Source organism: Neodiprion lecontei, chromosome 7, assembly GCF_021901455.1.
Source record: "Neodiprion lecontei isolate iyNeoLeco1 chromosome 7, iyNeoLeco1.1, whole genome shotgun sequence".
NCBI classification, from domain to species: domain Eukaryota; kingdom Metazoa; phylum Arthropoda; class Insecta; order Hymenoptera; family Diprionidae; genus Neodiprion; species Neodiprion lecontei.
Genome location: NC_060266.1, coordinates 20,375,680 through 20,392,404, shown reverse-complemented (window position 1 = coordinate 20,392,404; position 16,725 = coordinate 20,375,680). Strand labels below are relative to the sequence as shown.

General features: G+C 35.5%; 2 protein-coding genes across 6 annotated transcripts in view; one reads left to right on the top strand and one right to left on the bottom strand.

Annotated features, from left to right (window-relative positions):
* Nucleotides 1-14,548, top strand: part of LOC107223738 (thrombospondin type-1 domain-containing protein 4) — a 67,223-nt gene extending 52,675 nt beyond the window's left edge. For all 5 annotated transcript variants that reach the window (XM_046744622.1, XM_046744619.1, XM_046744621.1 and 2 more), the window contains 12 exons: nt 1,835-2,039; nt 4,097-4,272; nt 4,378-4,483; nt 4,658-4,733; nt 4,825-5,054; nt 7,118-7,250; nt 7,698-7,968; nt 8,591-8,770; nt 8,880-9,050; nt 10,296-10,475; nt 10,543-10,714; nt 10,954-14,548. In XM_046744622.1, coding sequence (XP_046600578.1) covers nt 1,835-2,039; nt 4,097-4,272; nt 4,378-4,483; nt 4,658-4,733; nt 4,825-5,054; nt 7,118-7,250; nt 7,698-7,968; nt 8,591-8,770; nt 8,880-9,050; nt 10,296-10,475; nt 10,543-10,714; nt 10,954-11,075 — 2,022 coding nt within the window. In that variant the 3' untranslated portion in view covers nt 11,076-14,548. The remainder of the gene's footprint in view (nt 1-1,834; nt 2,040-4,096; nt 4,273-4,377; nt 4,484-4,657; nt 4,734-4,824; nt 5,055-7,117; nt 7,251-7,697; nt 7,969-8,590; nt 8,771-8,879; nt 9,051-10,295; nt 10,476-10,542; nt 10,715-10,953) is intronic.
* On the bottom strand, nt 13,580-16,329 carry LOC107223739 (armadillo repeat-containing protein 6 homolog). Its single transcript, XM_015663527.2, has 5 exons — nt 15,979-16,329; nt 15,472-15,809; nt 15,060-15,355; nt 14,717-14,982; nt 13,580-14,640 (listed from the first exon to the last, which is right to left on the bottom strand). The coding sequence occupies exons 1-5, from the start codon at nt 16,093-16,095 to the stop codon at nt 14,269-14,271; spliced, it is 1,389 nt and encodes a 462-aa protein (XP_015519013.1). The 5' UTR covers nt 16,096-16,329; the 3' UTR covers nt 13,580-14,268.
* Between the last annotated feature and the right edge of the window lie 396 nt (nt 16,330-16,725).

Here is a 16,725-nt window from a genome sequence, read left to right as displayed (position 1 = left end):
GATGGTAAATACGAACTTGCACGCGATGGTGCGTTATGTTTATTGTACGTCGAGAAAAATTTCATTTTTTTTACGGTAATTAGAAAAATTCGGTAAAACGGGTATCGTAAAAAAAAAAAAAAAAAAAAAAAAAAAAAACCCGTTTGTTGTACTATTTAATGTATGTATGTACATCGGGGTGTTTTTTTTTTTTTTGAATTGTTTTCTTACGTACCCTTTGAAAAGTTAGTTTTTAGTGTCAAACGAAGCCTCGTTGAAACCAGACTCGTTAGCAAAAATTGTAAAAGGTGAATCATTCTGGTTTGAATTCTTCAAACACTCTGACCGATGTATCTGAAAAACTATAGAAGTTAGGAATCCGTTCTTGGTTTCATTTTGTAGATAATCGAGTGTTCTTTAAAATATGTCGTGACTATTACGTGACATTATTTGTATCAGCTTCATTCGTTTTTATTGTAATTCGCATCGATTGTAGAGCATATATGTATATATATATATATAGTGAGTGAAAAAGATGACAAAAGAAAACATGGTCAAAACTACTCAGAGCTTTATAGAAAATATTGAAGATTCTTTTTAAAAAAACGGGACATGTATGGTCAACAATTTTTTTTTTTTTTCTTTTTACAAATGAAATGCTATGTATGAGAACAAGAATGAAGATAACCGAAGTACGATGTGTGTTCGCTATTGATCAGAAATGACCTTAATGATGGAAATCACCAGCATCGATATAGACGGAATAGCGAGAAATAGCCGTGAGAAATGTCAAAAAACATTTCAAAGATGGTTAAAACGTGGTTAATTCTCGTCGAAAACGGAGGAAGAAAAATTATTCCGATTCGCGAGTATCAGTATAAAAACAAACAGTGAATTATAAAAAAAAATGAACGAACGTGCTAAAACCTGAAAATATGACCTGAATAATGATTTTTCAATTTATATTCCGTATGAGGATGTTTTAAAAGAGAGAATCTCTTCATTTGCCAAACTCCTTTGAAAAGAATTCTTTTCCCATAGCGAATGAAAAATTTCGCCACTCCCAGTAGAAAGCGAGAAAGTTGCGTATTAAAAATGAACTCGAAGCATTGGCTACACCAAGATATATTGTTAAACGGTGAAATCAATTCGAAGATATCGATAATTATAATTTTCATTTTTGCACATATTCTCAGACCTCGTTTCCTTTGCGAGGTAATGATAAAATTAATCCTTTCAGGGTCACATTTTTCATTTACATGAAACGTAAAAATCATCGGCCAACCTTAGGTTTTTGATTATGATTCAGCAGTTGGAATTTAAAAATTCAAAATGGCGGATCCAATATGGTGGCCATTTTTGATTAATTTCAAATTTTTCCATTCAATTTGCACAAAATTGAATGTGAGTAGGTTTCTTACGTTGTCGGTTACGATTCTGCAGTTGGAATTTAAAAATTCAAAATGGCGGATCCAATACGGTGACCATTTTTTTTACTAAATTCAACTTTTTTCGTTCAATTTGCACAAGATTGAATGTGAGGGGCCTTTTTAATTGGCCGGTTACGATTCTGCAGTCGGAATAGAAAAATTTAAAACGAATAATCTACTGGATTGGCGTCTATTTTCGACCAATCCGACTTTGTTCGTTCAATTTGCACGTTGAACTGCAAATATTCAGTAACGATTGTAATCAAGCAATCAAAACATGATCAAATTTTGCAACCTCGATTCTCCGTCGGAGTCATTTTAAAAATGTAAAACGGTAACTTCTCGTCGATGTTTCGTTACGCTAACCTCGTAGACCTAAAGGAAACCTGGAAATGTAAAAACGCTTCTGAAAATTGCATTCGCAGTCGGTTGGATGTGACGGTGTCGTTGGTTCGGGTCGAGTCTATGACGCCTGCGGTGTTTGCGGAGGTGAAGGAAACAGCTGTCGACTTTTCGAAGGTATTTTTTTAGAGCCAAAATTATCGGCCGGTCATCAGCTCGTGACGACCATTCCAAAGGGAGCAATTTCGATAAACATCACGGAGATTCGGCCGTCTAAAAACGCTCTAGGTAAAATTTATATTAATTACTAATTAACAATATTCGTTTTAGAATTTATAAAATTAAGGCGATAGTTTTTGTGCTTATCTGCTGGAACAAGGCATAAACATTACAGTTTTTGCCGTACAAAAAAATAAATGAATAAAGAAATAAAAATCCTTCCAAGGTGTGGAATTTTCAACTCAAATTTTAGAGGTGCCTTACGGTTTATGACTTTTTTTTTTTTTTTTTTTTTTTTTATCACGTGTTAACGAAATGGGTGATTTATATAAAAAATTCCCAATCGGTATCAGTCCAATTCATTCATCCGTTCAACTTTGTTTAAACTGATAAAGATAAAATTTCGTTTTCGATCACATTCTTATTCATAATTGTAAATATATTCTTCATTATCTTTATATCTTTTCGTCTTTTCCCCATTTTTTTCTCTCACGATTCCGACCCTTTTAAATCCTCGATGAAAGTTTTAACGGTAATAGTATTTTCGCCTTCGTTTCTGTCTCAAGTTTCGTTCGTACGAAATGTACACATAACTCATATTATGCTATACGTATTACATAGATGTATACGCAGAAATTAACATACTATACGCGCGTATTGTTGTGTACCTTGTACACGTATATACATGTATAAATTACGCGTGCGTGATGTTATAAGTCAAGAATTCTGTATATAATGCATTACTCATGTGGTGAATTGGAGGCCTGAAAAGGAAGAAAATTTCTTTTTTCCACAATTCGCAACACTATTATTGTATGTATATACGTCCATGTGGTAATACACAACACGTAATTACATGCACATACAGACAGATCTATGTAACGTCTATTCAAATTTATTTTTTTATTTTTGCATACGCGAATATAACGGTAGAATTATAAAATTTTTCGAGTACTTGCTTCTTTATTCTTCCTCTCTTGTGATTGTTTCTGAATTTTTGTGTCTTTTAATCTTTGCAATTCTTTTTTCAATCGTCTCAAAATTCGTTCATTTGCATTTGAACTTGTGATCGACTCTTGAAAAATATAGCTGCGTACAATATCCAAAACTTATCGACGATTTATTATAAATTAGACGGTAGTTTTTCGTGTATTTTTCCGTCTTGGTATGTATTCTCTGTCGATCACTTTCTACGTTAGAATTGTTCAAATTCTCTAATTCGTTAGCGGGCAATTTATTTTTACGTCTGTGATAAACAAGAAGTGAAATACTTTGCGCAAAGTTTAAAATAATTTCCTTTTCTTCACTTGTTATACAAGTACATAATGTTATATAGAAGTATACGAAGTTAAAGAAACAGAAATTTGGAATTCGAGAATCTTGACGTCATAATTACACACATACCTTCTTTCTTTACACTCCATACACTTGTATTTTTATTTCTTACCAAAAATTTCTTGTATACCCAGCTGTGCAGTTGCAAATTGTCATATACACTTCAAACATTATACGCGAAAAGTTAAATACGATACTAATATTTTTTATTATCGTACATGTATAAATTTTTCTCTCGTTTACATTGCAGAATTAAATTTTTTCATAGTGAAATTAATTTCTGTCATTATGTAACTTTATGAAAAAATTGTAAATTGTAGTAGTTTTTAATACATTTTAGTAATAATTCACCTTGTTCCAACAGGTTAGGTTTTATAAAAAAAAAAAAATTATTTTCTACAAAAATTTATACAATTTTCCAAATTAGCATTGAAAGACCGTCGTAATTTTCTTACGCAATTTTCCTTGATATTTCGTTACTTTTTTCACTTTCTACGTTATTTTTAAAATTTTAAAAAAACTCGACAGTGCTCGTTTCGACGAGTCAACAATTTTAAAATATTCGATAAAAAATTATATCCATATCAGCGATTGATGTATGAAAAACGAGCGTTAAAATTAAGCTATCAGTTCTACAATTATCTCTGTGAAAAAAGTAACGAAATATCAAGGAAAATTGCGTAAGAAAATTACGACGGTCTTTCAATGCTAATTTGGAAAATTATATAAATTTTTGTAGAAAATAATTGTTTTTTTTTCTCCGCGGTTCAGTTTCCTTATTTCGTTTTTAGCATTGAGAGGCGCGAATGGCAGCTTCATACTCAACGCTCCGTCTCCGTCGTCCTTACTGAGTTCGTCTGGAGCTTACGAAGGTGCCGGGACTGTTTTTTCATATCGTCGTGGAAACCTGATGCATGCCGAAAATATTTGGACCGAAGGTCCACTCGAAGAGCCCGTAGACCTAATGGCGAGTTAATTTTATTCACCTTTTTATTCGACAATTTTGAATTTGACTCTATGTTTCCATAGTTCGATTGTTTTTCTTAAACCCTAATTTTTTTTTTCCACGCAGATTTTATCCGAAGAATTGAATCCAGGGATATTGTATAAATATATGCTGCCGGTTGAGGAGAAATTTGAAGACATCGCGATGCTGGCACCGCCTGTACTCGTTACTGGTAATTAAATTACATCTCGTTTATACAATATGTTACACATTAGGCAAGACGATGCAACCGAAGAAAAGCGAGAATAAGAAGGAGATGAAGAAGGAGAGAAAAAACAGTGTTGCAATTCTAGTTAGTGCAATTACAGAGGAATAGACAAAGAAAGAAATTAACGTGTTTCCTTAGGTCCCAATGAGAAAATCGGCAACGAAATTCCGGAACATTCTGCCCACGTGGTGACGCCGCCAATGGATCCCAATATGTAAGTATTATATAAAGAAATGAAGAGAAAATCAAAATGGATATCGAAGAGGTGTATTTACTGACTTTGAACTCGACCTCCGCGACTAAAGGACCAAGTCCGAAGGTGGTAAGGATGCTGCTTCGGGTCGTCTAGACCACGAGGCCGTTGATAAAAGGAACTCGAATCAATCTAACGCGATAGGAAAAATGGCCGGCGATCAACCGATGCAGAAAAAACTGATTGGCAAGGATGAACGAAATAGGAAGAAGAACAGGAAGAAGAAAAAGTTCTTCTGGAAAATAGCCTCATTGTCTCCTTGCTCCAAGGCCTGTGGCGGCGGTGAGTGATTGAGCTTTTCTTGGCGTTTATGAAAAACTGCAAAAGGGTGGATCACGGAGTAGTAGGAAGGAGACAACAGTAAGAAAAATTATCTGAATGCGATTTGAGCGCTTCTTACGGAAAAAAGTGAAGTTTTCGCCGTAAAATGTAAGAAAAAAAGGGCGGTGATCCTAACCTACAAACCATCGTGCCGTGAACATACTGCGTAAATTCGTAAAATACGCATTCAAAGTGAGCGAAAACCGGCGAAAACTGAGTAATTGCTTTTCCAACCAGCGTTAAATCCGAGGAAACGGTGGAAAACGGCGAATCGTAAGATTATTGGGAGAAGGGGGAAGAACGTTATAAGGGCTTGGCCGCAAGAGGCGCTCAAATCGCATCTTGACAATTCCTCTTGCGTTGCCCCAAAAACCGGGCCAACTTTTGTCGTCTTCTTCTTACTATTCCTTGCGGTGGCTTATGCCGAACCGCAACATGGCGTCGAAAAGAAGTGAGATAAGTCAGCTGACAGTTTATTTAGGGGGAGTTGTACGATTATCGAGATTCCGAAATCTTCGTGCAACACGTCAGACTTTTATTTTGTTAAATCGAATCGAGGTTGAGTCAAAAATGAGATAACAAACAAGTTTTATAATCAAATGCGGGAGCCCTGATCATTCTGCATTTTCTACTGCCAGATGGCGTTGCGTCTTGCTAAGAAAAAATTCTAGGATAAAGGTTTGAAAACTAAAAGTGAATTTCATTGAAATTAGTATATCGCCCCTTAGGGTCGAGGAAAAAGTTTAAAAAGCAGAAATTCAATTAAAGGACGAGTGCTTTAAAATCCAGACAAACTTTGTTCAGAAAGTCTTTTAATACTAAAATCACATTTGTATTAGCCGTCGGGAATTATTTTGATTGCGAACAGATTCTCTACAATTCGCCTATAACGTGAATTGCTGATAAGTTGATCACGCACTTATTTCATAATAATCCAGTCAATAGACGATGTAAAAAAACAAAGCAAAAAAATAAATAAATAAAATCGTGACACTCTTTTTATTATAGAGAATAATTCAATCATAACAAGGGTGAGATTTTTGGTGTTGAAAAAATACGGCGAATTTGCACTGCTATGGGTATAATAATTAAATGTGCAGCTGGCGTATTTTTTTTTCTAAACGATGTGAACGCCCCTCGTGTTTCGTAACTTCCATAGACAGTGCACCAGTTCTTGTATGAACGCTGGTGAGAGTGATGGCGTGGAAAATGATGCTTGTTCTCGGAAGGCCTGCAGGTCACCCCGTGTCAACGGGCGAAGATAATTTCATCAAATTCCTATGTTTTCCATGGCGTATGCATAAGCTGTAATACGCATAAATATAGATACTGACGCAGTGGAACCGCGCTGCTGTGCAACAGGCTCTTCCTATATAATATTACACACCGCATATTAGTTACAGCAATAACGATAATTCCTCTAATCACTCTCTCCAATATATTTCCTTTCTTATTTCTTGCGAGCTCCAGTTTGTGGCTCATCGCTGCCGTGCCTAATCATGACCTGCAAGCCGGGTATTATTTTATTATTTTTTACACCCATAGAACCCATGGACGCCGTTCTTTAAGTAACAAGACCATCCGATTCCGCTATCAGCTCGTAAACCATGCGAGTTATGAGGGAAAACAAAATTGTTGAAGAGTTCGAAAGGGGAAAGTAATAGAAAACAAAAATAGGAACAGCATTTACACATGTTTCAAACTGTTTCGCGGCGTGTTTTGTTCTTGGTCGATTTTTAAATACGAATTAAAACCCTCCTTCGAAATAACGTAAAATTCAACTTAGCACTAATTCACATTTCGTTAATTTTTATTCAAAGATTTCGATTCTCTCTGGATCATAAATTCATCTTACAAATTGAAAGACATCGTCTACGCGATTAGAATACTACGCACTCTTCAAAAATCTGTGACTAAAAATGGTATCCTTATTGTAAAACCCGTATACCTTTTTGTATTCTGGGAATTTTTCGTACTCCTTTTTGCGATTTTGTCCATTCATTATCAAATATTTTTCTTCGCAGGCGTGCAATACGCGACGTTCAAATGCTTCCGAGAAAGCACGCAGGCAACGGCGCCCGAAAGAAGATGCAAAAACGTTGCTCGACCACCTTCTCCACCGCCTTTAAGGTGCAACACGCTGCCGTGTCCCGCAAGGTTTGGAATTTAAAATGTAACCTCACTGAAATCGGTCAAAGAATTATCGAAAGATCGATTTTATCGCTGAAAACTGATGAATCTGTAAAAACCTCTCCATAATTATTAGCTACGTCATACGCTAGGTATTCGAGAAAAACCAAAAGATTTTATTCAACAAATGAAAACTGTAATTTAAAAAAATTTCGCGTAAATTCTAATGCCAAAATACTTTTTACCGTTGTCAAATCTTCCCTAGAATCCCCTATATACATAGTATAATCAAAGAATATGCAAATTGTGTGTATGGTACAGAAGAGACTTTCAGAATTCTAACTTTTTTTGGGATAAAATCCTATTTTTGTAATTTTTAACCCATTGCTACCCTCTATTTTCGTTTCTGATCATTTTCTTTTCCTTTTTTCTTCACTTTCAACCGAAAATGCGTAAATTCTTTCATTCGCACAGATGGCGAGCCGGTCCGTGGAGTCAGTGTTCGGTGACTTGCGGCACCGGAATTCAGACCCGAAAGCTCGAATGCGTTCAGGAGTTGAACCCCAAGTTGACAATGCGCGTTGCTTCCGGTGCTTGCATTGAGAAACCCGATTTAAAAACGACCACTCAGTGCAGGCTAACTTCCTGCATATTTCCTCGGGCTCCTCCTGAGGCGAGACAAATGCATCCGCAGGTCGAAGCCATCCCGAAGGAATCCCATTGGACGACCGGAAATTGGGGAGAAGTGAGTGCAGATTGACGTTTTATTTACTTACACTTAAATTTGTCGGTTTGTGTTTTAACTATTCTGCATTATTCGTCGGTGGTTAATTTTTAGCAATGAATTTTAACGCGTTTGTGAAAACCACAGCGATAATAAATCAGGGAACGTGAGGTTTTCCTTTTCCATCGTGCAATCGGAAGATCCAATTTTTCAAAATAGTAGCTCAGTTATACTGTAATACTGTAAATTCGGGCTGTGCAATTAATGAATTATAATCGTAGACTTTGATTAATCGTTATTCCCAGTTAAACGATTAACCGATTAATCGTAAACAATGACGATTATTTGAAAAGGTCGATTGATCGACTAACTGGTAAAACGTTCAATCAAACTCTATACTGTTCTAATATTTTTGGAATTTTTCAAAAGTTTTCGATGACCGAATAAGAAAATCAGGATTAAGTTTATCGTTGAAAAATTATAAGAATAACGTAATATTCCGTTGTTTACGAAAAACTAGATAAATTGAACAATTTCTCAGGATTTAAGTTATCGTGAAATTATATTATGCAAAAAAATCGAGAAATTCCGGACCCTTATGTTGTCTTTATTATTTTTTCTTTCCCGTCCTTTTCGTCGCCAGTGTTCGAGCACCTGTGGTCCAGCGATTCGTAAACGAGAGGTGATATGCATAACAGCAGGATCGACAACCTGCCCCGATGAAACAAGACCCGCGAACAAAACAACTTGCGATTCTTTACCCGAGTGCAACAGGATCCCTGCTCAAAATGCGCCCTGGCTGTACACAGACTGGTCGTCTCAGGTGAAAGACAATAGACAGAAGGAATAAAAAGAAAATGGCGAAACACTGGCGTGTAATAATGGTGATAATAATAATAATGTTTTGTTTCTTTTTTTTCTATATAATGCAGTGTTCCGCCGAGTGCGGAATCGGTTTGCGAACTCGTCAAATCGTCTGTAGTGACGTTAACGAGGTGTTTTGCGACTCCTCGAAAAAACCAAACCTTGTCCAATCTTGTACCGGAAATGGTACACACTGTGACCGGATGCGGTATCAGTGGTTCGTTGGAGCTTGGAGTCCGGTGAGTAGATTGCTGAGACAAATTCTGTATTGATCAGCATGATCTCTATTAGACGAGGAATGGAAAAGAACCCGATGGAAATTGAAATTAATGTATTACTGGCCTGATTTCTGTTTTTCGGATTTTGAAAGTCATGCATGCAGTAAAGGCAAACTACGCGAAACTCAGAGAACGTTGGAATTCACTTGATATCTTCATCAAAAATCCCAAAAAATAATTACAAATTATAAGATTCGGCACAATTATACATATAATATCGAAGTTTCCTTTATTTCCTTAACTTTTTAACAGGAATTTGTAATTCTACGTTGAGTGAATAGTTGCAGTCTATCATTATTGTTATTATTAATTATCATCACCGAGTGATTGCAGCTTTATACTGTTTTCGTTTAATTAATAATTCCTGTCTTGCACTGTGGTGGATTAAATGGTTATTTGGATGAAAAATTTTATCAGTGTAGTCAAGTACTGAAGTGAACAAAAATAATGAAGTCCCATTTCTTCTTAACATCAGAATTTTCAAAAATTGAAGCAAGTACGGTTTAATGAAAAATACAACAGTATGACGTCACCCATGTCACGTTGCATCGGTTATGAATCCATATTTTACAAAATACAATACTACTACAGTAAAATTCAATTAATCTTAAGTTATTGTTATATTTGCCATTAGCTCATACACGGAAAAAGAAAGTATAAGACCCAATTGTTTTAAATTTCTCTGCTTTACTGGGAAATGTTCCCATGACGTCATAACCTAGTTTTCCGCGCCATTTTGTTGCCACATAACCTAAGTTCGCAATTTTTTTATTGTAATTTTTCGGGTTCCAAATTATCAATGTCATATAAATTAATGACATATAATCAATCGTACGCTTGTTCAACCAACCATACGCGGAAAATACGGCCAACGGTCAGCTGTTACAACTTAGTCGTATCTTACGTGACAGAACGTGACGTCATATCAAGAATAAATCTCTACCTATAAATGTCGATCTTTACGGCTAGTTCGAAAATAATACAACTATAATCTATTTGATTATTTTTCAACCGATGTTATGGACAACATTTTTCACTCATTATTTCGATTTATAGAAAAAATGTTAACAATTATGGGAATAATTTTCCAACCAAAATGACGGTGTAATGACAATAGAATCCAGACTAATGTTTTCAGCATGATATGGATAATTCGAAATTACCCATGATGCTTCGTTTCACCGATTTCACTTACCTTTAATACAGTGCACCGTTAGCTGCGGTCCCGGTTCTCAGCATCGCGACGTGGCTTGCCTAGCGTCAAAGGGTGGCGATTTGAAAATCGTCGGGGAAACCAATTGTCGCGAATTGACGCGGCCTGAAACAGATCAGAGATGCCTAAGGCCGCCGTGTCCCGTAGAATGGTTCACATCCGACTGGTCCGAGGTAAATTACTATTACCAATTCGAGAACCATTTCGATTCACAAGTTTTTAACCATTTTTAACCCTCAGTGCACCCAGAGCTGTGGGGCCGGCACGCAGAGCCGAGTTGTTCGTTGCCTTTTCGAAGGAGTTCCGACCACCGGTTGTGCAAAATCTAGCGAACCAAAGTCTCGAAGAACGTGCGAAAAGCAGCCATGCAAATCGAAGGCCAATTTCGACATTCCGCCGAAACCACCGAAAAGTAAGAAATTTTGCGACGAGAAACTAATTATTTACTGCAAAAAATTTCTTATTTATCGTTAAATGTAATGTTTATACGTTTTTTTTTTTTTTTTTTTTTTTATTAAAAATTTTTTATTCAAAATTAGTTCTATTATTATTATTATTATTATTTTTTTTTTCTTTCTTTTTTTTTCTTTCTTTCCTGTTAATTCATATCACTATCATTATAATGTATAACATAATGTTATTTGTTTCCAGAGGTTCACGAAAAGTCCGACTGCGTTGACAAATATCCAAATTGTAGTCTGGTCTTGAAGGCTCGATTGTGTCGAATAAAGTACTACAAGCATTCCTGCTGCGGCTGCCGCGACCATCTATGAGTGAAGTCGAATAAATGTCAAACTTTTTTTAAACTCATTTTCGCCACAATCCGTTGAATTCTGAAAACGAAGCCTGCGTATGTCGGTATAGTCGTAATTTGTATTCTTTTATCTTTTGTCGCTTTAATTAAATTACAGTGCGAAAGAAAAAGAAATAGCCAGTGGATAAATAAGGTGTGAAATGCCTGTTACGATCATAACAAAATACGGAATCTCATTTGTTGCAAAGAAACAAAAAAATAGATTTTATTAGAATTTAACTGTCGTAATATTGCAAAATTTATTTTACTTTCAATTCTCTTAGATTGCAGCTTGTCGCGCATGAACAGTATTTGCCAATATCGTTATTTGGCTGTATAAGTGACAAAACGATATTATATTAACGATTAAAGATCTTTCGACGGGCTCGTATGTATAATATTATACCTATATAAGTACAGTTAATTGTAATAGTACGAATTTCTATTTAATATAATATTTAAAATTTATTACTATCTATTATGTATAAATTATCATTGTATCACACTGTCATCAGACTTTATCAATATCGTATTCGAGTATAAATTATTATACACGACGTAGATTAGTTTCTAACTAAAAGCATAAAGATTTTTAGAAACAATTGAGATGTGAGAAGATTGCCTGTCGCTTTCTAGAATTTTTCTTCTTTTCTAAAGTGACGCACGCGAGGTAATTACGGATTTCAAATCGCGTGAAACGTAAACGGCGGTTTTTGTTATTTCTCTTTTTTACTTTTGTCAGTCACTCTTCTCCCTGCGAGATCTATCAATCAGTTTCTTCGTTTATACTTACCTTTTATAGGTATTCGAAGGGGATTATGACGCGCGCTATTCACAAACGTATATAGATGCATACATGCATGTACTTTTTTTTAATCGTAGCTTATAAATCACAGTCATATTATTCCGCGTTTGAAATTATAATTCAGCTAAGCGTATGTAACGCAACTACTACTGCCTGACTGTCTTGTGATGGTCGTTTATTCATGTGGCTGACAGAGTATGATGATGGAATATGTATATGTATGCGGCTTGCTGAGAGATTCGTCGCGGCAATTAAAAAAAAAAAATATACTCGCATATATGTATATTTTTTCACATCGCTGTATTTCAACACCCAGGTAAAAATAACTCTTTTGCACGCAGAGATGCGCGATAGTGTGACGAATGGCAGATCTATTCAACCTGATAACTCTTTGGAATTTATAATTTAAACGCTGTTTTCTCCCCCTTTTTCCCACCTCCTCTTCTTCTTTTCCAACAAACTTTCATTCGTTATACCTAGTTAAAATGAAACGTGAGAGTAGAATTACATGAAGATTTTGACGACAATAAAGATATGATTAATTATTCTTTGCACCTAAGAGAATTGAATAATTATGAAAAAAATTAGGAACATTGACTTATCGCGATGAATAATTACTCTTATAACTTGGCAAAGTAGAAAAACAAAAGAGTTTCTCACTACTAATCAAGGTATTGAAATTTATGCGTCGAGGTTCTTGTTTCACCTCCTGATTTCTTTTCAATGTCAAGTATCAGGCTATTTTGCTTCAATCACTTTGACTGATAATCGTACATAACTTCTCAGAGTGGATGAAAGTCATGAAACTATGTATAGGCAATAAGATATATAATTGTGATGTAACGCGATGAACGAAGCGTGTCGATAGTCGGTAATTAATTACTACTAATAAATATTAAATTAACGAGTTGTAGTATAATTGATTAACAATAAGTGTGAAAAATCTGTAAAAGTGAAACAAAAGAAATTGAATATTCAATAGCATCTACACGATTTATATCAATACAATATGTAATGCTTTGAATTGTAATAATTGCGACAAGTGCAGTTAAATATCATTATTTATATGCGTTTTTAGTGTTAACGTGATTATTCGACAAAAAACAATATTGCGAAATTAAAAGCTTTGTTGACATTTAGATAACAGCAATCAAACAATGCATGCATGTATTAGCATCAGTTCAGTCTACGTTATTAAAACGCGAAAACCGAAACTACATCGCATTTTTATACTTTCATTGGAAATATATAAATTTTTCTTCAACCGTGGACCGAATATAATAGTAAGTAACAGGAGCAATCAAATTCAATTTTTATACAAATAATATAATTTGAACCGTGCTCGCTGATGTATTTCTGTATCAAAGAAATTACTAATATTATGCTTAGCTTTACTAGTATTATACGAATCCGTATTACTGTTACTTAGTTGATAGAATTACATTAAACGATGCATTAGTATTGTATGAAAAACATCGTTTGAAATTATTCAAGCTTACGTGAACTGCCATTAATATAGTATTTTACGACTGTTTGTATATATGTATAATACATAGTATGTATACAATACTTCGGAATTGCAGTCTTATTATAACTAGCAAATATCAATATCAAATTAATGCGCCAGAGAGCATGGTAGTTTAAAAATATATCTTCAACTTGTCTTTTTTTGATTCGAATAGCACAAAAAATTTACTTCGATGCTTATTGACTTTTCACACGCTCCGATGAAATGAGGAAATGGATAAGTTGCACGTTCATGGCAAAAACAAGCGAACAAGGTGGAAAATATAAACATGCTATATATATTTGATATAAAAATAGTGTAAAGTCAATTAGTCTTATCGTAAATACATAATAAGTAATTATAGATGGCAGTTAAGTGACGTGAAAAAAAAATTACTTAATAAAAATGCATGACGATAAGTATATGTTATATAACAGGTTATCATAAAATTTCGTGTAAAATGTATAAATATATATATTTTATAGAAGAAATAATTTTTCTAAGAGAAACAAATAAGATCCAAACAAACGATATAAAAAAAAAAGAAATTTTATGTAATTAATTCTTGCTTCTTGTTTTTCGATTATCTGTTATGATCATCGGCATTTACTCATCATGAACGGAAAAACATTTTTCATATTTATTTATTTCGTAGGTAGTGCTGGAAAGAATAATGCAATTTTTGTTCTTTAATACAAATTTAATTCGATCTTTCCTCAATAGTGATTCAATTTGCAGGAGATACCAATACTTAGGACAGTCTTACTTTTCCTCGTACGGCGGAATATGGCCGTAAATGTTGCTCAGCGAAATTGATAAGTTATTACAAGAAAACGATAAAGCAATGCCTGTTGCTTTTAATTACTCGTCGTGCTTTAACGAATCACCTTTACCGACCCACCTTTCCTTTAGTGGGACATTCAGTCCCAAGTCTCTGAGAGCAGCTTTGATGTCTTCCGCAAGAACATGATCGTGGTTCCGCATGACGGTTTGTAACAGATCTTCGATACCATGCACCAAAAATTCGCGTGACTCGGTTTTATTTCTAACAGACATATTTCTCACAGCCCAAGCAGCTTTTCTTATCACGTTGCTATTGTTTGGATGCGTCTTTATTGTGTCTACGATCATTAATGGTGCACCACAATCGTAAAAAACACCTGCGTTAGATGGATTCCTCAGTGTCAACGCTGAGATACAACCCATTCCTGCTGCAGCAATTGTCTCAAAGTTCTGTAAGTCAGGAAATAATACGGATTTATAAAATATTGACTCAATCTGTGTGAAACTACCGACTGAAATTTACTACCTTAAGTCTGTTAATTGCAGATACAATCAGAGGCACTCCGCCAGAGGTGACAATCTGAGCTTTGATATCATCGTTTCCCGCCAGAGCTTTGAGCAACTTCAACGCTTGTCGATTCAGCTTTTCTGCATCAGGATAATCGACCATTACATCGAGGATAAATTTCAAACCACCGGCATCATGTACTGTCTGGCAAAATTCATTTCTGACAATCAGAGATGCCAGAGTGAGCATCAAATCTCCGACAACGCTTTTGTCGTTTTGGAATCCTGGAAAATTTATTCGTTGATTACATTTAAATGTAATTTATATATGTTGTATATGTAATGATAGGGACAATAATTACTTTGAAGCAAAGAAGTCAGCGGAGCAAGGGAATCTCGCGCAATAGCAGTTGCATGTTCGTGGGCTCTTCCATATTCGTGTCTAATATCATCATCTAGTACCAAAGCCCTGAATACCGCACAAATGTCCTTCAACTCGCTTCCCGCCGTTTCTTTTCTGTCTAACAGTTGTTTAAGCTTATCGAGGATGTTGGCTTTGAATATATTTTGCCTGTTCAATTCGTGCCTTATACAACATTCTCGTACCCAACGAAGTACCGCCTGCACCGTCAATATGCCCCTCTGGCAGTCCAAAAGTCTGCAAAATGAATTTGTGAAACAGTTTATGCATTGAAAATTGAAGTCGCAAACAAATCATACATTTCTCATACTTTCTGATTCTTCATAGAAAACACAGTGAATAGTAGTACTAACTCTATTTGTAAAGCGATGCCTTTGTCGTCTAATAAATCCGGGTATCCAGTCATTAGAGAAGTGATTGTTTTCAGTGCTGGTACCAGTATCGTGTCATTGTCTTTGGATTCCTCGATTATATCGATCAATGTAGAATAGGCTCCGAGCTTCGCAGCGAGAATACGTCTCGCCATGTCCTTGTTTAGTTCAGTTTCAAGATTCTGTAGAGTTGCAACAATCTCTGTATCATCTTTGTTGCTTGATTTGAAACGTTCGATCACTGCATTCAGACAGGCTTCTATCGTTTCGGAGTTGGTAGTAATGACCAAATCCTTAATCACGTTACTCAGATCGATGCCCTGGAAATAAAAGGTTGGGCAATAATGATATCTCTAAAGATATTTGAGACTCGACTCCGAAACGGAGCGGGTTGACTTAGCGAATGGAGAATTTTCTTCTTGGTTAGAAAAACTGTTATCGTTGGATAAAGATTGTTCTATATTCAGGCGAGTGTTAAAAAATACGTACTTGGGCCTCGAATTGTTTGATAGCATCGTCGATCGCTTCTTCGGCCGTCATCGAGAATTCTTCAATATTTTCCTTTACGACTTCGTCGTAGGTTTCTTGCGTTATAACGCGAATCATGATCGAGTGTTTTTTGCTTAGTTAGTCGAATTGAAAATATGATAAATCTGTACATGGATGCGAATTATCACCAGCACGTCTCGTCCCTGATCAACGATCACCACATTACCATCTTTGGCAATATGAGGCACTTTCAGGCCTTGTTGTTTCCATCCCTACTTTATTTTTTTTCAACAGAAATTCTACGTATTTCAAATCTTCGTACCTGGTGGCGCCACTTAAACCTCGACAGATAACGGCGCCTTGCCGTGATTACATCAAATAAAATGTGTGTATTAGATCATTGCCAATTTGGCATTGTTGGTAATTGTCGCGAGACGTCGAGGTTACGAAAATACGCGCGGGAGCTCTCTCAGGCTCCTCAAACTGCTAGCCTGGTGGACTTTATAGCGTAATGATAAAGGCTGCTGATGGGAGCGAAAAAAAATAACAGGATTCTGCTATGCTGAATCGATTTTACATTGGAATCCCATAAAACCTTAGAGCCATCTTAGAGCATATAGACATGTAGCGAGCCAGTCATATCTTTAAAGAGGCTGATTATAAAAGACTTGATTCTGCCGTCACGATTGTTATCCACTTGGATTATAATTATCGTGCCAAAGTTGGGTCTGTTATAATCAACCCCTT

Coding starts and splice junctions, on each gene's coding strand:
- LOC107223739 (XM_015663527.2), bottom strand. CDS start 16,095: ATGATTCGCGTTATAACGCAAGAAACCTACGACGAAGTCGTAAAGGAA. Junction 15,810..15,978: donor TCAAACAATTCGAGGCCCAA/GTACGTATTTTT, acceptor TTTTATTTCCAG/GGCATCGATCTGAGTAACGT. Junction 15,356..15,471: donor GGCATCGCTTTACAAATAGA/GTTAGTACTACT, acceptor TTCATTTTGCAG/ACTTTTGGACTGCCAGAGGG.